General features: G+C 40.5%; 2 protein-coding genes across 4 annotated transcripts in view; both read right to left on the bottom strand.

The window, feature by feature from the left end:
• LOC118420591 (zonadhesin-like) overlaps positions 1-22406 on the bottom strand; it is a 266452-nt gene that overhangs the window by 59179 nt on the left and 184867 nt on the right. Inside the window, exon 36 of the mRNA XM_035827423.1 lies at positions 22197-22334. Coding sequence (XP_035683316.1) covers positions 22197-22334 — 138 coding nt within the window. The remainder of the gene's footprint in view (positions 1-22196; positions 22335-22406) is intronic.
• On the bottom strand, positions 4445-17516 carry LOC118420592 (zonadhesin-like). Of its 3 annotated transcripts, none has more exons than XM_035827424.1 (16): positions 17428-17516; positions 17132-17164; positions 16636-16880; positions 16233-16382; positions 15811-15968; positions 15142-15419; positions 14314-14522; positions 12488-12554; positions 10145-10266; positions 9843-9998; positions 9534-9599; positions 8570-8762; positions 7723-8124; positions 6711-6885; positions 6305-6346; positions 4445-5886 (listed from the first exon to the last, which is right to left on the bottom strand). In XM_035827424.1, the coding sequence occupies exons 1-15, from the start codon at positions 17447-17449 to the stop codon at positions 6337-6339; spliced, it is 2286 nt and encodes a 761-aa protein (XP_035683317.1). In that variant the 5' UTR covers positions 17450-17516; the 3' UTR covers positions 4445-5886; positions 6305-6336. The 3 variants fall into 3 exon arrangements, with proteins under 3 accessions (XP_035683317.1, XP_035683318.1, XP_035683319.1); XM_035827425.1 differs by having other exon boundaries at positions 6305-6341; positions 6712-6885; XM_035827426.1 differs by lacking the exon at positions 7723-8124.

Raw genomic sequence — 22406 nt, 5'->3', positions numbered from 1 at the left:
ACCATTTTTTGGCTCCCTGGGTCGAGCGGCCGGATTGTTTACTGAACTTGCTGTTACCTGCGTGGTTGACTGGCCAATTTGGTTGGTTCGGATTTAATTTATTGCACAATTTTTATTTCGGACAAAATGGGCACGTCGCTAACCCTTCTGATCAAAATGTGTATAGAATTTTTCATGACATTAATCTGGTCCAAAATATTTTTTAGTATCCTACCGCAGTAAAATATTGTACAGCTTATTTCCCCCAAGTCACAGCAACTTAGGGGCGCTCAAACTATCCTTGCTGCACATTGAAATCATTGATATCCACACCTACCCTGTGCACTTGTCCCACCGACGAAGGTGGACAGCAGAAGAGCCGAGACCAACACAGTCCACTTCATGCTTCTGACGTTGCTGTGAAAACAGAAAAAATACCACCTGTTAACGATAGCATTGCGCCGCATTGCATGTAAAATATGTATATAAAAAGATTTGTAGAGCTAAATTGTCCATCCAGATATTCATGAAAACATAAAATTTGCCCGAGGGAAAATAACAATGGAAATTACCGTAAAAACACAAATCCGACGAAATGTACACGTTTCTTACCGTAGGCCGTGTCTTTTATGAAGGTGAAACTTTGGATGGGGCCGGCGATCTGAACCAGTGTCAGTTCCGCGGCGCCCCAACAATTCTATTCACAACTCACACAACACGATGTGAAGTCGTCGAGAGACGACGTCGAAATGCACCAGCCTGTCAGGTACGGATTGTAATGTCGCCTGGAAACTGTACGGCAATAGATTCGTTTTTTCGAAGCATCACGAGATCACCTCTCTGCCAATCAGTGCAGTCTATCTTGTTGTTGCCATTGCCACGAGTACGGAAAATGAGAAATCGGACGTTCTCGTGACGATTACGTAATGTCAACGGCTCAACTGATCTCTGCAGGTGTTTTTCTCATCGCACGCACTTGTCTATTGTCAGTAAACAACAATCCAGGCACGGGCCAACATCATTTCTTTGTCCTATCTACCTTTTATGAGAGTGGTTTTGTGACTCGTTCGTATCAGGTGTATACATGTATAATGGCATACCGCAAAAGGAGCAAGACTGTTAAAATAGAGAAAAGTGTGCATCGTTTTGCCGAACATAATTCAATCAAAGTACCAAAACATATTTTTAAACGATATTGCTTTTGACCCATGTATTGACACCCCGGTACAGTATTTGTTTTTAAGTCTTGGCTTGCTCCTGAAATGGTGGCAGAGTGACAGGAGACCATTCATCTTTACTATGAAAATCAGTAACCAAAACATTTCATAACGTAGGTTAGGGTGGACTTATTACTTTGCATATTTTTCTAAGCTTTCCGTGTTTCTACGGATGACAAAAAGATGGTATCATGGAAGGTTCTTAGTTTACTGTTGAACAGAAATAGCACGACTACGTCGGGAATAATTGATTTCGCCGTATTTTGACAACTTTATCTTTATCTGTATCTTCAATAACAGACGTCAGTGAAAACATAGCAAGCGTATGAAAATATACAAAAGTGATATCTCCACCGTACTCTGCGTTATGAACTGTTTTTGTTATTGATTTTCATAGCCGAGATGAACAAATGCCCAGCCAATTTCGGCTATTTTAGAAACCATCCAAGACTTAAAAACAAACACTGTGCCGAAGTGTAAATACAGGGATCAAATGCAATATCGTTGAAATATCAGCAACCACTTTTGTTACTTTTATTACACGATGTTCTGTAGAATTATATGCGCCACCACCGAAACCAACACTCTTGTACAAATGTACATGTATTCACCTGTTACGAGAAAGTCGCAAAACCGTTCTATTCAAAGGTAGATAGGACCAACACGCAATGTTGGCTTGTGAGTGGGTTGATGTTTACTAACAATAGAGGAGTAGGTGTGATGTGACAGGCACCTGCGTAAATCAGTTGAACCGTTGCCATTGCGCAATCGTCACGAGAACGTCAAGCCACCCCCCTCCCATTTCCGTACTCGTCGCAATGTGAAGGACTAGCTGGACTACACTGATTGGCAGAGAGGTGATCTCGTGACGAGAACGTCATACTCATTTCCATACTCTTGGTAATGTGAAGGACTAGCTGGACTACACTGATTGGCAGAGAGGTGATCTCGTGACGAGAACGTCATACTCATTTCCATACCCTTGGTAATGTGAAGGACTAGCTGGACTACACTGATTGGCAGACAGGTGATCGCGTGATGCTCCGAAAATACGGATCTATTGCCGTACAGGTTCCAGGTGGCAATAACAATCCGTACCTGACAAGCTGGTGCATTTCGGCGCCGTCGACATCTCGACGACTTCACATCGTGTTGTGTGAGTTATGAATAGAATTGTTTGGGCGCCGCGGAAATGAAACTGGCTCAGATTACCGGCCCCAACCAAAGTTTTACCGTCTACGGTAAGGAAATGTGCAAATTTCGTCTGACTAGCTATATATATAGCGAGGTTTGTAAGGTCATGAAAATTTAGCCTTGTTTTCTTTACCCATCTTTGCACTGTACATAGGATGCCATCTATAAAATTTACTTGCTGTGGCCTTATGACAAGGATAAAGCACAGTCATCTCCTTAGCTGTCTGTGAGAAATATTGCAAAATGTGTTGAAATACACTAAGAAAACAATTTACTTGTGAGGCCTGATACTTTCTACAGATTGTCTCTTAAATGGTGTGACTATAAATGTGAAGTGCCTATGAATATTTTAGTAGACTTGGCAACTCTGTTTTAGGGCCAGATTTTCGTGCTTTCGCGGATGAAGGGGTTTACAACCCTATTCCTGAGAATCAACTGAGATGGAACGAATACGAATTATCTATAAAGTTATTTTTGTTCGAATTTTTGTCAGAATACATGCCTACTTGTGACAACTAGCCCGTCGAAGCGAGTTTTATTGGGGGAGGGAGGGACTTTTAATATGCTGACTGCTTACCTCATAGTATTGGTTTGTATAGCAGGGCGTCAGGCGGACAGGAACCAAAAAAGTTCTAAGTTCAAATCCATGACAGACTAAAAGGCATGTCTTAAGGAATTTTCACATTTTATTATCGATAAAAACATACCATTTTAGATTTTTTAGCCTTTCTGCTTTATGGATGTTTGAGAAGAATGATTCTGACATTTTTTTCATAGTTTGAGCTAAATTGAACTTCAACTCAATATTATCAAACATGTTTGACCTACCAATAAAGATGATGCCCTTGGAATGGTACATGGACATATCTAACACAACTAATATAACTAGACCAAAGAGCCCTAGACAAATAAAACAAAGACACAATCATTGTCGTTTACCATTTATTACCTATATGGTTCTGCTGTGAATGATTCAGTTACTAGTTTTCAGTTGAAATGTCAAACCTGTGCGTTAATTACCTTGAAATGAAAATCTTTCATTCTGCTATGGTGTACATATTGCCCTTTGATGCATCTTATACATTGACGTTATACAATGTGTGCAAGGTACGCCTCTGAGATGTTACAGGGTTGTACCAAGATACACTGACTCATCAGCAATTTCATTGTCATTGTCGATGTGGAATCATTCTATAAACATTTTACAATCTGCTATGTTGTATATATTACCCTTTGATGTATCTTATACATTGAAGTTATACAATGTGTGCACGGTACGCCTCTGAGATTTTACAGGGTTGTACAAAGATACGCGTACTCATCAGAAATGTCAGTGTCATTGTCGAGGTGAAATCATTTTATGTACATTTCATACTCTCTCTTTTGAGCCTGTAAACAATCTCTTAAGCGTTATAAATGAAAACTGTTTCTTCATCACCACAGCATAACTCTTTCTATTGACAGATTTTAAAGTTCAACGGTCAAGAATGATTCAAGTAGTCATATTTTATCATAGGGTCGGAATCTTAAGACTCATACTCATAGTAACACTTGTAGTAACACAATTCTTTGGTCACAATATTTGTGACTTCCATCAGAAGAATTACATTTTATCTTCAATGTCATTTAACAATTATTATTATTCGATCAATATTACGAGAAGCATTCTTCACCATGAAATATCATGGATAACTTACCATTATATTATGGATACTTTAGAACCGATAATACCGAATGAACTATTTCACCAATGCGCGCAAGGCATCTAGCGTTCAGCATTACGTACTGTAACGTAATGAAGCATTTTATCATCTAAATGCCTTAAATGATAGCGCAAGCACATAGCTAATCTGATAATTCAATTTATCAGCTATCCGAACTTGATATATAACAAATCGTTCGGCAAATCGAGCGAGATAACACTATGCAATTGTTGGATCGGTTAAAATTTGAATGAAACCTTTACTCAACGCTATAACGTAGATTTCCGTGCCATGTTTTACTCAATATTATATCCCTTTCATTCTTATAGAGAAACAATAACAGCATTTAATACATACTCTGGAGTAGCGGTGCATTAAATTACTAAGTGTGTCAGTCATAACTGTCATAACAAGACAGTCATAACTGTTTTATTGAATGTTGTATGTTAGATGTAGGACCGCCATGGTCCTTTCCATTGGAACTTAGAGGAGATAAGAGATTTCTTTCTGAGGATCTTTTAAGTGGTTTAAACTTAGGAATGTATTGTCCTTATCACCTTTTTTTCTGATAAGGGAATGTGCAAGATTCGTTTATTGATTTAGTATGTTCCACAATTGCATAATGTTTTCGTGCCATTCTTTAAAATTCTTGGTTAACGATATTATATTTAAGTTCCATTTGCCCCATCAAGCAGCACTAAACACCATAGTTAAGGATTCCTTTTCTATGAATCATAAGGTGATAGCAATTAATCGATAGATCGAAAAGGTTTTTCTTTTTACTTTGTGCAATTCCAAAGAGTTTTGGGGCGAAAAAAGCAAACAACATGATAACGAATGGTAAGAGCAAGCATGTTGACATGTTGTTTGTAGTCGAGATGTGTTGTGATGGAAAGTATTGACCAATTTCAAAACGTTTCTCGTGGAATAGGTTGATCATTATAATTTCATATCTATCTTTTTTAGAACCTTATCGAACCTTCTCAAGTATCAGATGTTTCTCATGCTAACGAGTTCAATTTCAGTCTGAGTTGCCTAAATTTGCCATCATGGCGAAAATTTCAAAATGCACATTTGCTGAGAAGTACCAACATTGATTAGCATACTGTGTGGGGAGTTTCCGTAGATCATATCGTGTATATCATGGAGCAACAGGTTGATAAGAAATATGGTTTCTCATGAGAACACTTGCCATGTAAAAGAAACCAATCCGTGCGCGATGCGGGAGGCAGATTTCATGCATATAAAGCAGGAGATAGTATGTGTGAGGTTCTATCACATCACAGCAGAAAGACTAAAAAACCCAAATAGTTTACATGCACGTTGCTGGAAAGAAAGGAAAGAAAGTATTTGGGCAACCCAAATGCGCCTATATCGCTTAAGATGCATTAGAGGTAATTGAAGAATACATAGGATTCAACCTTAGAATAGCGCTATAAAGAGATGTATCTATCAGCACTCCGAAAGTGATGCATGATTCTTCTGTCAATGTGGATTCATGTAATGTGCCTTTAAATGTTTAACATTAATGCATTTAATGTAAGTCGCCTGTTTTATGCCGTTGTAAAGACATTATGTAGTTACATAATGTCTTAACTTAATGCCGAGACATTACGTTGATATGATGAGGACTCGAATCTGTGAAACAATGATAATAATTATAATTTCTTCTGGTGTGCAAAGGAATCATACGCCCTTTCAGACTGGTGATGAGTATGTCCGTTTTGCAGTAGTCATCAGCGGAAAGCAGAGGGTTCCTTTGACCTCTTCGGTGTCAATGGTGAGTCAAAGTTCTGTAATTAAAGAGAAAAGCTTTTTGTGAATAAAAAAAGCCTATGCATTTCCAGAAGAACACGAAAGGAATACGAAAGATAAAATTGTACAGGAACGTGTAAAACAATCCCTCTGAAATGTTCAATTACATTTAGACATAGCGTTCCAATGCTGATTATTAAGCAGGTATTTCCATCCTACTTGATCGAGAAAAAACGTGACATTGTCATTTTAGTGGTGGTAGCTGACTTGCATTTCTTGTAAGTAAACCTAAAGAATTCACTAGAAGTTTAATGCTATAAAACGACATGTCTCGACATTATTTTTGTGTTGCGCCAGACCATTGCCATAACTATATATATATATACATATAAATGCAGACATTCACCAAAAGGAAGTGGTAAAGATACGTTCTTTAAGAAAGTTGTAATGACTTGCCTTAGATTGTGTCGCACATGGCTCACGCATAATTAACCTGCAGGTGGCAATACAACAATTGTGTCGTTAACGAATAATATTTTCTATACTGAAAGTGAAACCCTTTGGAGTATGAGCAGCTAGTCCCTTACACGTTATTGATGGATATTCAAACGATACTAAATCATCACCTTTACATCCCCATGTTCCCATTTCATACCTGTGTTGAGTGAGGAAAGCTCTTCCCCAATGGTATGTCATATGTTTGAATCCAATGCCTCTAGAATCTGGACCAAACATCATAACCATCACACAAACACGAAGCCACTTCAAATTGCATCAAACGATATCGTTTAATATTTTGAATGCGATTATTGCGTGCGATAAGTCTGATTCGAATACGATAGTTTGACAGATATTCAGCTTACCATACATGTTCATGGCCATACAGTCTACTTTGTTGCCTTGGTCGTCATAGAAAACGGCGTTGCAACCTCCACAGTAGTTGGCTTTGCACATCGCGGTAGGGTGGGCCGCGCATTCGGCGTTCACGCAGGGGTCCTGAGTGCAGCTCACCAAGTCGACTCCAGGGGGGCATGGGACTAGCAACAGCAATTAAGTGTTGACAATGAATACATTTCATACACAAGTTTAACACCTACTGACCCAGGTAAGGATTCTACGTGTAGGTAACTTTTTTTTTTACTACGAAAGTGATAAATGATTCCTTTGGTAGTGCGAACCCACGTACGTAAGTAAAAGTGTCTTGGTATGACTAAATTCAAATCTTAGAGAAAACGTTCAATTGGCAATGCTTTTTAAGATCAGGAATTCCGCACTTCTTCAAACTAGTGACTGTTTTGCAGTAGTTATTATTAGTAGTTTAGCAATCCAATGTCAGTAGGTCATATAGTGAAGGACAAAGGCTTTCAAGAATTATGGGGGTTTATACGAACGAATGACAGAAGATAAGTACCAGTGGACTTGTCCAACTCTAAAAACATATGACTATATATATATTTCGAAACAGCATTCTAATCCGAAAAAATAAGCATGTAACATAGGCCCAGTCGATCTTGAATTATACATAAAACAAACAGGATTGTGTGGTATTGTCATTTTCTCCGATGGCAAGCACGAATTTCATCAACATTTAGGACCTTACAATGTCCCAGCGTAAATGGACCAGACAATCGATACAAACATTAAAAGAGATAAAAACACCCAGTTCCAAAATACAACCATCGACAAAAGAGGGCAATACTTGATTCTAAACATGAGACTTACAATAGATTCAATTGCTATGCAACCATTAAATTCTAAAGGGTGAAATGAGATAATATTCAACGTGATGATGAGTACAAAAAACATCTTTGTGACTTGAAACAGATGTAAGAGAAGAAGCATTTTCACTAGTCTTGTAAGGAAAAATTACTTACCCCTAACTTCACAGATGAAGCCCGCTGTGAACTCGAACTCCCGACTACTTGAACACGGTGCATCACACCACTGCCCCCAACAAAAGACTGTACAATGTTCATCCGGACGGTTTGGTTCAGTTGGTCTCCAGTTACTGAAGACCAGGTCACTTCCGTCACCCCATATGAACGCATTTTTCTCCTCGGAATATGTCAAACCAAAGTAGTAGAAAGTTTGATCTTGGGACTCTTGATTGATCAGGTGGACGAGTAGCCGGTTGGTTGCTTGGTCTTTCGCCATCGCCAGGTGGCCACCTTCACTGTTGCAGTGTGTCTGTGCCTCTGTGTATGATGTTACTTCATTGGCAAACACCTTGTAGCAGGTATCAGCAAACGATGTATAGCCATCCGGGCAGGGAGGATCTGTAAAAGACACATTAAGATTACTCTTTTCGTCTTGGATACTCTTACTACATTCAAGGTGGACGGTACCCGGTTCTCTCGGCAAATAATTGATTTGACCTCGTAAGCCAAAATGCAGTTACTCAAGCAGCTAGATATGAGTTTTGGAAACGGTCTGACATTTCAGGCAGAATCCACTACCTTTCGTCAGTAACACTAACTTCGTTACATTAACCTCATAGCTTCAAATTAAAGAACAGTGCATTCCAAAAGGACAGGTGTGGTGTTGACTACCATATTAGGTGTCAGGACGAAGAACTCGTGGACCATGCCCAGAATCCTACATCGGTAAAAGTAAGATTCTCAAAGCATAGACGTTCAAACCCGTGAACACAAGGCCAAAAACTGCAGAACAGAAGAAAAGATCAGCTAGAATGTCAGTGACTTGCATTTCTTTTAAACTTACCGCACAAGTCGTCCAGTAGCCTGATGGCAAGAGCGCAGCAACTGTAAACGTCGAACACACGGTCTGCCCCATTCGCGATGTTCGCAAGTGCATTGAGGTTGAAGAGGAACTCCCTTCCAATTGCCACAGCGTACAACTCAATACCCATTGCCCTTGCTGCGTTGGACTGGAGTTCATACAAGTTGTTCGGGTGCTAGTAAGATTGTATGAACAAAAACATACTTTAAAGGAAAGTATGTGTCATAATGTTCAATAGGGGTGTTCCTAAACGGTCAATATTTTACCGGCTTCTATTTATATCTCACGGGTTTCCAATGAGTGATGACATCCAAAGAATATATAAAGTTACTCTCCAATCAGAGGTTAGGCTCTCGTTTTTTTTAGCGTTTTTGAATTGTTTTTATCGGGCTTTCTATTTTTTATCTTATCTTGCTGTGTCAAAACCTAACCTGTTTGGCTGGCGTACTTCAATAGAAATGACAAAATAGAAAGCTCGATAAAAACGACTAAAAACGTTAAAAAACAGCCGGAGCCTAACCTCTGCTTGGAGAGTAAGATAAAGTGCGTTTGGCCTGATTTGCTGGTCAAGTTAGAATGTTTAAATGGTGTAGTTATCTAATTAAACAGGGCAGATTGTTTTACCTCATCATGTAATGAAGACTAGGGGCAATATATAAATGCCACCTGGTTGATGTGTATAGACTGATAAAATTTACAGATCAGAAACATCCACACGTTTTGTACTGACGCAAATCAGATTAATAATTTTTATTTAATTGTCACCACGTAACATGACCTGATGGTCATTTCATGGTGTGACATGAAGGCCACTCCAAGGTTACGGGTTACAAACTTAATGTAGAATTGATAAACAAAAAGGCTTTCTTGGGTGTGGATATCACATTACCAAACATTACGTATCATTAGATATTTGTGAACATAAACAGCTAGAAAGTAGATTTACCTCTTCATAAGCAACACCATCTGTTAGTATAATAGCCGCACTGGGGATTCCGTTACGATAATTGGCCTGAAACAGACAGAACAAGAAGTGAAAAGCAACGCAAATTCAGCGCAACCTCTTATCTCAGAGTAGTTCAAAATTTACCCTTAAATTGAAATATCAACGAATGATTACCCGACTATCTTTATATCATAAGTGGGGCCACAGAATGAAAATTTGAAACAAATTCTGTATCAGCTTTTCCATATAACAAGACTATGTCATAGATGGTGTGGAAAGAAATTGTCACTGAGGAAACGGTGCTCCTACCGTACACATCAAATGATAAATGGCGTTCCCAACTCGGCTCTCCCCTCCAGTGAACTCAGCAGCCTTGATTTCTGGGATGAGAGCGGTTGTGTCCACGTTGTAGAGTCCCAGAGAGATCAGCCACTTCGATATGCAGTCAAACACAATGTACCCGACCTATACAAGCAATATAACACAGTGGTGATGAACTGTCATTTTGGGAAGGTATACTTGTCCGATTTGTCAATGTCTTGTATCTGAAACACATTCGTATACCCTACTAGTACAAGCTCTTCCATAAGCTACGAATTGGGATAACTCACCTCTACATCCAGGCCATGCAGGCACCTGATGATATAAGCAATGTATTTCTCGGCGATGTACATTCCGTACGGTCCAATACTTGAAGAACGGTCCAGTATGAAGACGATGTCAAAGGAGCATTCTGCATTGAGACGAAGTTTGGTAAAAGAATCAATGATTGTGTGTTAAAGAAGCATTCCATCTCAGTCATGTGTTGGAGTGTAACATTGATAACATATTGCAATGCACCATCAACAAAGTTCGGAAACCTCCATGAAATGGTATGATTATGTAAATGACACCCACATTTACATAATCTATGCTTGGTTATGTACACCTTTAAATAGCTTGTCACAATGTTGATTGTCCAATCATTTATCACTTAGAAGAATTACGGCACTACATTGATTATGCAAATTAGGGACTTATTTGCATAATTGGTATATGGTAATGGTCCAACTGCCACAAACTAGATATATACGAGGGATTTGAGTCCTATAATGGAAGACATTACAAATGTAGATTTTACATTTTGAATATTTGAATTTTGCGCACTTTCTAATGTACATTTCTATCTTCGCTACCTACAAACGAACTATCGTGTAAATTTGTCGTTCCTTTGATCAGTTATCCTCCAAAAACACCCCTACGTACAGTTCCAGATGCAGAGAAACATACTAGGGCGCCCAAACATACACCACGTATTCCTTACATCACAAGCAATCTGTCACCAAAAAGCAAGGCCATGGCACATCCAGATTTAAAAAAGTTCAGTTCAGTTCAGTTCAGGTCATCCTTCCGGTGACACACGTAAGTTCCTCCAGGCGGCTCTGTCCCGCATGACAGACAGGAGGTATCCGTCTTGGAGGCCAACATCCTCCTCAATCACCCTCTTAAGAGTCAGGGATGGTCGGCCACGTCTTCTCTTGTCGTCAGGCCGCCAGAGCAGAACCCTTCCGACCATCTCGTCGTGGCGCATCACATGACCGGCAAGGGCCAGGCGTCGGTCGCGGATGACTCTGGTAATCCGTGGCAGGCCATTGTAGAGTTGTGTGTTGGTGGTATAACTCTTCCAGTCAACATTCAAGGTGGCACGAAGGAGCCGGGTATAGTTCCCGTCAAGTTTCTTGCAAAGGGTTTTGGTTAAGGACCATGAATCTGAACCGTAGAGCAGAATGGACTCAACACTCGATCTGAAGACTTTGATCTTGGTGGCATTTTGAATTGGAGCCTTCCACACCTTTCTGAGGGAGTGGGATGCTCCCCATGCTATCCCGATTCGGTGACTGACATCGTAGGCTGTATTGGAGAAGCTGCCAAGATACTTGAAGTCGCTGACTTGCTCCATAACAGTTCCATCTCTTGCTTTTAAGACCTGGGGGTCAACAGGAGGGTTGATGTGCATGAACATGGTCTTAGACGCATTTAGGAATAGACCAATCTCCTGGGTTGCAGACTCTACACGGTGCAGAAAGTCTTGCGCGGCACGGATTGTGTCTTCAAGCAGGCAGATGTCGTCCGCAAAGTCTAAGTCTGGCAAAACAACTGCTGGGTGTCGGGGGCTCTGTCTTCTCCTCAGAGTGAGTTAGTATTGACAGCCTTGCGCAATGCATAGTCCAATGCAACGATGAAGAGAAATGGAGCCAGGGAATCACCCTGCAGGACACCAGTATTGATGTTGAAGGTGTCAGTTTCACCTTCAGGGGTGAGGACTGTAGCGATGGTGTCGGCGTACATTACCCTGATGGCGTCGACTATAGGCGCGGTCACACCATAAGCCGCAAGGATCTTGAACATTGTGGTATGGTTAATTGAATCAAATGCCTTTTTGAAGTCGATGAAAATGAGCACTGCCTCTTTTTGATGGTTCTGTGCCTCCTCAACAATTCGGCGTAGAGCCAGGATTTGGGCTGACGTTGATCGTGACGGACGAAAGCCGTTCTGGTTGGGGCGTAGGAGCTTGTCAACGACTGGCCTAATTCTGTTGAGCAGAAGTCGGTTGTACACTTTTGCAGCTATCTGGGTGAGGGATATGCCCCTATAGTTGTCGGGCAGGGTAAGGTTACCCTTCTTTGGGACTGGGACTATACCTGACAATCTCCACTCATCAGGTCTGTTTCCAGAGAGAGTTTGATTGCAAAATATGGTAAGGAACTGCTTTAAAAAAAAAAAACAGAATTTCTGCTGCAATGCCAACGTCATATTCCTGGGGGCCCAAAATTGATATTAGGCTTCGTCTTCCCAAAACCTACCTACATATCAAATATCATCGTAAACCATCCATGATGACTACAAAAAAACGAAAACTCAAGACAGACACACCCAAAACTATATCACCATTTTTCATTGAGATAATAATGTACCTGTGCAGACGATGCCATTTCTTGTGCAAACACAACGTCTCCCGTTCTGTATCCAAGTTTCCTCGAGCTAAAGGAGGAAAGAAATGCAATACAATCAACTGAAGCATCTTAATGATTATTATCAGACGGAAATGATTAATAATAATGATGATTTTACTTTCCGACAAGAGGCCAACGATGAGGCGCTTTACAATGTGACATGGAATATTACATGCTACTGATTGCTTGTATTCTGATTCAATGCTCCTTTGCCAAGCTTTAGAGCCCTTCATCCGAACCAGGCTGAGATCATGTATTACATTGTTTTAGAGAACTATGAAGTATATATAGATATATGGGGATGTTATGACACCCCTTGAAAATCAACAAGGTCTATTTTTGAAAGGCTACCAAGATGTTTAAAAGATTGAGTAAGCAGATTCACAATGGATCATACTCACCACACACGCTCTTATTGTATAAATTAACTAGAGTTTCATGAAACACATACATTCGCCAAATAATCAAGGCTTGTCATGGGTAGTGTCTTAATTCGTGACTCTAAGTCTAAGGTCGTACTTAGCTTTTCAAATTATGATGATGACATACATACACAACCACACTGCAGCCACTCCACCATGGCACAACCAAAAACATACCGTAACCTGTTTTTGGCGATGGTTAAAATTCCTATCATTTACCAACATAGTAAGTTTTTTCTCATTAATCATTTGAATGGGGTCCTTATTTGCATAATTTATATTTATCGATATTCCTTTCTTCTTTCTCATTGACAGACGGCACGTAGCACAACCTGTACTATCATGGAATGCATCAGACCTCATAAATTATGCAAATTAACTATTTTTTTTTACATAATTAGCCTCTCACTCGGTCTATCATCAGATTCACTTAAGCTATCTTCATGAAACCAGTCTTGTTTTCCAATAGCCCAATTACAATAATGCCAGCTGTATCATGTTGACCTATTGACCTAGATCTAAAGACACCAGCTGTAAATCAGATCTACCAGCGTTAACACTGAATGAAATATGATACAGCGGTCACAGAAGTTTTCCTAAGTAATCATTTAAAATATACAGTGATTTGCATAATTTGCATCTCATTATGTTGATTATTACCCAAGGTCCTTACCTACCAAAAACAAAGAATATCCATTAATGCCCTCTGAAGTTATCCTTCTCAAAAGTTACAAACTATAAGACCCACTGCAGTTCTAAAAAAGCTGATAGGGGGCCCAAGCTTATACCATTTACTCCCTGTCCCAACAGCTATTCACAACTTGAAAATGATAAACCTGGCACTTCAAGACAATTTCAGTGAAAAGGTTGATGCACACTTGCTGTACCAAAACCAGTCGCCAGGAGGCCCATTATCGAACTTGACCTCCCTTTTTGTAACCCCTACCTATCCCCCAAATATCATTAACATTCAAGCAAAGCCAGCTACAGCACCATAGGTAAAAGGTGAATAACCATTCTCACACTTGACAATCCTCTCCACAACCGCTACACAATTTGCAAATATCGTGAAAATCGCCCAGCTGCATTTTGACTTATGCTGCCCAAAACAAACCGTAAAAAAATACCAAGCACACTGCTGTACTGTAGAAAAAAACACCAGGTAAACCGTTTTCGAACTAGGCATGCCTTTCCAAAACTACTAGACGCCTACCAAAAGTAAAAAAGATCCATTCACAATTTCTCGACTCTGTTAACCTACATACAGACCCATGTAACAGAAAACATAATCTTCTTGGCGTAAATAATGATAACTGTAACAGAAAAAAACTGATGACTAGCTACTGCAGTACACTGAGTACTGACCGGGTAGTAACGACCAGTCATAGGGTCGGTGCATCCACAGTCCTCCAGTGGGACACAGTGAGGTCCGCTCATGACGTACCCAGGATCGCACTCGCAGCATTCTACACAGAGGGTAATACACGGCTGGTTCGGAGCGTCCGGATTCTGGCATGTCGCAGGACATGGACTAGCACATGGGTTGTAATGGCTGTTTGGTGGACACGGCAGGGCTGTCGAAAATGAGAATAGGGTTTAATTCTAGCTCGGTGAATATTTCTAACCCTATGTAGACCATACTTTGGGGGCCTTTCAGGGACTGTTATAGCTCTCACCTCGTAATATACAATAACTCGGGTTACCATCACCAAATTTGCAGGGAATGATGTACTTTTAGCTTATGTAAGTTAACCGTCACTAAAAAGACATAGTCCGCCATCTTCAATTTTGACCAATGACGTCGTGAAATTAGCACACATATATAAATATCTAATCATAAATGTAACATAGAATTAAATAGGATGTTAATGACATTGTAAAATGTGGTCTAGCAAGAAAACCTTGAAGTTAGTAAATATGGTAAAATATGCCTTTTAGAAACCCGTTGCTATGGCAACATTGAAAAGTACAAAAATATTTTAGGAAAAGTCACCAAGTTTGGCAGTTATACGGCGTCAAAGTTGGCGCAGGCATTTTTGCCCCCAACCCCCCAACCCCCGTTAAGATAGTAAGTGCGGTATATTGCTACTACTGCTATTAAATAGATATCAAACATTACTACAACATGAGCAGCTATGGGCCTGTAGATTTTGTTAGAATACATCGGAGAACCTACGTTAGAATCGAACTTACGACAAAGGGTTGCACTCCGCCAAGTAAATCCGATCGCACCGGCCTCCTCACAGGCGTCAGCGTATGCCTCCAGGTTCTCGCAGAGGCCCACGATGTCTCCGTCCCGTGCACACATGTCGAAGACGCAGTCGTCAAAGAAATCCTGAGGATCCACCCCCAGGTCATGGCAAACACCAAACGGACCGTAATGATCCATAATGAGTCCGCACATGTCATTTGCCGACACAACTGTCATCAAGCCATGTGGACACGGTGGCGGGGGTGGACCTACTGCACATCTGAGGTGGGCAGGAAATGTCATTATTACATCACAGAAACACGTTTGTAAAAGCAGGTAGGATGGTGATTATAGCTTCGCGGTGATCTAGAAATAAACAGTACTTGCCAAGCGCTATCACAGTTAGGCTCATCTGTCTGTTGACTTCTGAATTATAGAAATTTGCCGCTGCTACATTCACACAGTAGCCGGTCCCCAAAGGATATTACATAAGAGAAATGTTGTCTGGAATAGTTCTGTCACCTTTAGCGTAACGCGTGTTGTGGTAACTGTGCCCATATGACTCGCCGTCGTTGCCCATACTTTACTGACATTTGATTATCAATAACTATTTATGGAAATGTGAATTGTAAAAAGCACCAAGGCCCGCATAGCCTATTAACAAAGCACACCTCTCATCGTCTTCGTCCTCGACCAGCCAGCTATGACCGAAGTCGTTCCAGTTCGAAGCGATGGTCCCATCTGGCAACATGAAGTCATTGGCCCTGTTACCGTTGAAGTCACCACACAGTCCACACATCCTGCCCCAGTAGTAAGGCGTCACCCTCACCTGTAGCATGGTTTGAAAAAAATTCTTTTTGAGATATTTACCTAGATTAGATAATTCACTGAATATAAAGCAATATTGATGTGTCGCCCTCGTAGGCATTTGTTGACTCCCGTCAATTGTATGGCATTACGGCGAGGGTCAATATTGTGTAGGAGGGTGTGATTTATTGCAATCTGATAAAATGCAAACGGTACAATGTACCTTTGCCAACACGTTTAATAACATGTCAGAATAGGGAATCGCCCTTGTTAGTAATGCACTTACCTTCACACAGTGACGCCCGTTGTAGAAGATGTCCACGCAGTACTCTACCAGCCGCACGTGAACCCACATACCTCTGTACGTGACCTGGATCTTGCCCATTGCAAGCTCGAAGGGAATCGACCCAGTGGCAGTGTACGTCACTCCGTTCACCTTTCAATAAAGAATGCAGCGTTTTAGAGGACGGGCAAAGTGGCTCATGTACAGAAGGCCAGTATTCTGACACCATCCTGTATAGACAGTAAACTTATGTCTTTTAAGCTTGATTAGAAAACAATCATTGCTAAGAATATGTCTTATAACAGGGTTGGAGAACATGCAGAGCACATGAAATTAGGTCTCTGATTACCACAGCTGGTTGCTATCACAAAAGCTCGGGTCTGCATGGGAAAAAAATGTTCCTCACCGTCACCGTCACTTCATTTCCTTGGAGAATTCCGATTTCGTACCCGTATGCTATCACGTACACCTCACGCACAACAGACACAACTGGCCTGCGGGGTACGGGCACGTGTTGTACTTCCACGGTGAAGTCGCTGCTGTTTCCACAGTCCTTGGCGAATGTGTATCTGCACGGGCCTTGGAAGTGGTGACGTGTTCTGTCAAACATCGTCGTGTGTGGATCTCCGCATGAACGGCAAATTCCTCTCCCTGTTGAATGTATAAAACAAACTTATATCACCAGATCATCACAGCTAGGGTACTGTAGAATAAAGTATACGCACTTGTAGTGACGCAGACTTCTAATACAGAAATGTCGGCAACATGCTTGTTTTTCGTAAACAAAGTCGCAAGAAAGCTATATGTAGCATTACCCGTCCAACATGTCCGCACCAAATTGTTAAATTGTTCTCATAGTGGAAGCTACAAGTAACGCGCACACAGGAAGTGTTGGTACCTACCTGGCATTACACACAGGTCGTCCCGGGTCAACTCTATCATAGGGAAGATATTGAAAGGAGGTTAGTCTGACAATGGTACAGAACTATCTTACCATACTCTTATCATTAAACACAGATAAACAACAGTTCTGATCACAACTTCAAAACAATGCCAAAATATGCGTAAAAACTCATGCAAAAATTATAGCAATGTCCAACATTATCTCTTTAGTTAAATTGTTTAGAACTATAAAACATGGTATCAGACAAGAGACAAAAACACTGAATAAAAGACATTGTCTATGATAGAATATTACTTGTGCATCCAGTTCCATCCATGAATCCATCGCCTCCATACCCAGGCGGACAGTGACAAACCGCACCGGATTCGGGAGGTGGGAGGTCTTCACAGGTAGCGATCGGATCACATGGATCGGGATCACAACCGTTGATGTCTGTAAAGATACACAGATGCGTAATATGATGTTCAATATCGAGGAGCACTTGACTCAAGAATAGGTGTTATTTTCCAATAGATAATATACCAATGAATGAATACGTAAATGAATCACATTTTGCAGAGTTTAATAACTTGCGGTTAATTACGCGTGGTGTGTGGCGTGTAAAATAAAGAGGCACTAACTAAGCCTACACAGACTACCCTAACTATGTATTCTCCATGCGCGTAGGCTCTTCCTTCTTGGTAAATATATGATTTAACTAGAAAGGCCGACATTTGCTTAAGAGCAAATACAGCATATTTCAGCCATACCCCTTCCCACGCAACATTGGACTGTTCCAAATCACCCCTGCGCAAAAATGGAACATCCTCTTAACAGTACATTATCCCCCAAAGTGGACTGGTATTGTGAATTGATTCCAGGTAAAAACAGAGCTTGCTTCTATTTTTCAGAAAATGACAATAATCACACCTTCCATTCAGAAAATTTTCATCATGACTGAAAATTGTTGAATGACTTCATGTAATGTCATTAACAATTTTCAGTACGATAACTAGGTGTAAGTTTAAAAAAGTATAAGCTCCTTGTGATGTGGGTACATTTATTATTGCAGTGAACTTTTTTTATTCAAGTAGGGCATACGATTTAATAATTATCAAGCAGGTGCAGGTACTGTAGGAGCGTTTGTTTTCTTCAAGCTGTAAAACTGTTAAACTGTTTTACTTTGTATGCAATCAGCCATCGAGCCTATTCTTATTTTATTTTAACAACTTCCTGCCAGACCCGGAAGATACGATTGAACCTTGTTCGAGGATTTATTTTCGTCTGTCTGGTCAGTCTGTTCATACCCTTGCGCTGAGAGTGTTTTATTGGGCTGAAACTCTGGCAGTTTAAAGTTACTTACAATTTAAATGTTCAAAGTTTATGTCAAACAACAACAGCACTAGGAAATGTGGCCACTATAGACAGGTGGTCACTATAGAGAAAATGCTGATCTATTGACTAGGAGCCATACGTTACACATGATTTCAGAACACTGATCATTAATCATATAAACATTGCACAGGTAAGCCAATTGTTAAGATGTACAATTAAGTTCAAATAATTCTGAAGAGAAATATTGATGAGAAAATAATCATTCTCGCCACTGTCTAACTTATAATTACGTATCAAAACTAAACGCAGATTTTCTAACTAACGCACCTTTCGCCGACTTCATCAAAGGACCGCCGGCTATCAATCAAACACTGCTGTTGATTAGACTTAGAGTTTCAAACAGTCATGTGCTGTGTGCCAGTTGACAGCGAACTTCATGCTACGTGATGTTTTACATTGCTTGGACCTTCTTTCCTACAGCGGTGCTTCTACAAAATAATTAGACTGTAACACTGAGTCCCACATGTTTTATAGAATAGAATTTGACGCAGAACAGCGTTTTTTGCTGGGTATTTTTCTTGAAACATGTCCGTGGGAATATCAGCGAGGCGGCGACGTAGGGATATCAGACCGTCAACAAAAGTCGCACGGCGGCTAACGGCGCAGCGAAGATACTAGCGCTATAAATAAGCGCTTCAACTAAGGATGGCAACCCGTACAATATTTTTGTATACTGTTGAGCTAAGTAAAGTTTGTTGTTTATGAGGTTTTAGTTGTCTTTGAAGCTTTGACCCGAAATATTTTAAAGTCAAACTGCTGAAGAGAAGTAAGTGACTGCTACGATTATATCGTAGATATGGCCCTAGAAAAACTGATAAAAGAAGCCTTCTCAATAGTCTAAAATGCAAGAGCTTCCGGGGGGGCTTCGCCCACCTGGGTCCCCCCCACAGTGGCCCTGCCCCTGGATCCCGCCAGGGACATTCGGCGGCCCCCGGACCCCTGTCCGACGCTTTGAAAAAATCCCGGTGAGAAGTCTGTACGGCCTGAGTCTTCAAGTTAACGTATTGTGTGGTCCCGCTTATGAATATTAATTAGCCTTCGCTTTCCTCTTCGCTGATTGGCTGAACCATTAATTGAATTAACTCTTCCTGCCGGCTAGACGCAGGTGCAGATGTCGGCTCTGTGGGGTGAACGTCCGAAAGGTCATGGCATGGAGAACGAAAGAAAACCAATTTCCCCTAAAAAAAGTGCTGTAATTAAGCCTTTTACAGTACTTTATGCCAAAAATTTTACTTGGATCATTTTACCAACTATCGTATGCCTATCTATACCAAATGTTACTCATACCAGGGTACAGGGGTGCAAAATATACCGTTATAAGACCGTCAACAACAGTCGCACGGAGTTAACAGCGCAGCAAAAATACCATCGCTAGCGTTTCAACTTCGGATAACAAGTTATAAGTACTGTTGAACTCAGTAACATTAAAGTTTGTTTTTAGTTGCCTTTGACGGTTTGACCTGAAATAGTGTTACGCTAAACTCCTGAAGAGAAGTTAAGTGACTGCTGCGATTATCATAGATATGCCCCTAAGAACTGATACAATATAAAGCCTTCTGAATAGTCTAAAATGCGAGAGCTTAGGCGGGCTTCGCTCCCCCTGGCGGGAACACTGCTATATACGGGATCATGAGGCCCCGCTTATGAATATTAATTAGCCTTTGGCCTCCTCTTCGCTGATTGGCTAGGTCTTTGATTCAATTAACTCTCCGGCTGACGCGCACAGGTGTGGCTCTGTGCGGGGTCACGGAAGGTCACGTCAGGAGGCCAAAAGAAAACAAATTTCCCCTCAAAAAAGTGCCAAAATTAATCATTTTAAAGTTGTTGATGTCAAAAATTTTACTTGAATCTTGTTACCAAGTATCTAATGCCTATCTATACCAAATTTCAGGTCATTTAATTGTAATACCAGGGTACAGGAGCCAAAAGTGTCCTTTTTTGGTAAAAAATTGGCCAAAAATCGCAAAAATAAGCATTTTGTTGCACTGTACACCAAAAGTGTTATTGAGTTTATATGAAGGGATTATCAAGGCACATCTGTGTCAAATTTCAGCTCATTCGGTTGCAATACCAAGGTACAGGAGCCAAAAGTGTCCTTTTTTGGTCAAAAATTGGTCAAAAAATCGCAAAAATAAGCATTTTGTTGTACTGTACACCAAAAGTGTTATTGAATTTATATGGGGGCATTATCAAGGCACATTTCTGTCAAATTTCAGCTCATTTGGTTGTAATACCAGGGTACAGGGGCCAAAAGTGTCCTTTTTTGGTCAAAAATTGGTCAAAAAATCGCAAAAATAAGCATTTTGTTGTACTGTACACCAAAAGTGTTATCGAATTTATATGGGGGCATTATCAAGGCACATCTCTGTCAAATTTCAGCTCATTTGGTTGTAATACCAGGGTACAGGGGCCAAAATATACAGTTTTGGTCTAAAATTGACCAAAAAATCTCAATAAAATCATTTTAGAGGCAGATATGAAAAAAACTGAGAAAAAAGCATCAAGGTATTGGCCCATTCTACCCCTGTGCCAAATTTCAGATCATTCGGTCCAGGAACGGCGGAGATGAATCACTTTGAAGATTTGACAGGAGAAGAAGAAGAAGAAGAAACATGACGAATACAATATATTTCACCATACTATGTATGGCTGAAATATAAAAAGGAGTGATGATAAGCTCACAAAGTAGGTCAATTATGATAAGACAAATTAAGGAATATATAAGGAGATTTTCTTTTCGCCCGTAAAATTAGTTTTGTATCCTAGCTTTTGCCAGGCGTTGCAAAAAAATTGTATTCAGCCATGCATAGGCTGGGATTACTAGTAATTAAGATGATTAGACAGTGCTGGCCTATGTGAGTTAATGAACATACTGACTAATTTTCAAAGCACGCAGGACCATGTTTTCTACGTAATATACGTAAACTACATTAAAGGGATTATAACACACAGAATCACAAATGAAAAAGAAATGATATTACCTGTACATGCGTATCCATCTCCCTCATACCCAGCGTTACACGTACACTCCTGACCGGTCCCAGGAGCTGGGACGTCTGCACAGGCAGCATTGGCATCGCACGGGTTGGGATCGCATCCATCGATATCTGCAGAAATAAATTAAATGTTGGTACGATAGAATTTTTTGTTGCCTAAACAGAAGAAAATCTAACATTCATCAAAACACTGCAAGCATAGACGTTTTATTAATCAAAGGTTTTAGTTTTACCTGCGCTAAATAAATCTACGAAACATTGGTGTGTTTTTTTAACCTTTTTTTGTCCTATTGCCAACAGTTACCAACACCAGAAATATTTCACCAACAGCTTTATTTTTCAACTTCAGAAACGCACGCAAAATTACGGACAAACTCATACAATAACACATGGAAAAGAAATGACATTACCTGTACATGTGTATCCATTCCCTGAGTACCCAGCGTTACACGTACAGACCTGGCCGGTCCCAGGAGCTGCAATGTCTGCGCAGGCAGCATTAGCGTCGCACGGGTTGGGATCGCATCCATCGATATCTGCAGAAAAACATAGCCATGTTGTTCGAAATATAAACAAAAAATACTAAACCGTATAAAACAGAATTCGGAGTCTATATACTGCAAATTAAATAAACTAATCACTCCAAATGAGAGAAGAATATAATTTACGTGACGGAAGTAAAATGCATATTACCTGTGCACCCGGTACCACCCATTGTTCCATCGCCCTCATATCCAGACGGGCACATACAAACTGCACCGGTCCCTGGAGCAGGAACATCTTCGCAGGTAGCGAGGATATGACACGGATTCGGATCGCAACCGCTGATGTCTGTACAGATGCAAACACGGTTGATGTTTTACCACACTACACCACAAGCCAGCATAAGTACATCAAAACATT

Source organism: Branchiostoma floridae, chromosome 8 (genome assembly GCF_000003815.2).
Source record: "Branchiostoma floridae strain S238N-H82 chromosome 8, Bfl_VNyyK, whole genome shotgun sequence".
Lineage (NCBI taxonomy): Eukaryota > Metazoa > Chordata > Leptocardii > Amphioxiformes > Branchiostomatidae > Branchiostoma > Branchiostoma floridae.
This window is presented reverse-complemented; position numbering and strand designations above follow the sequence as displayed.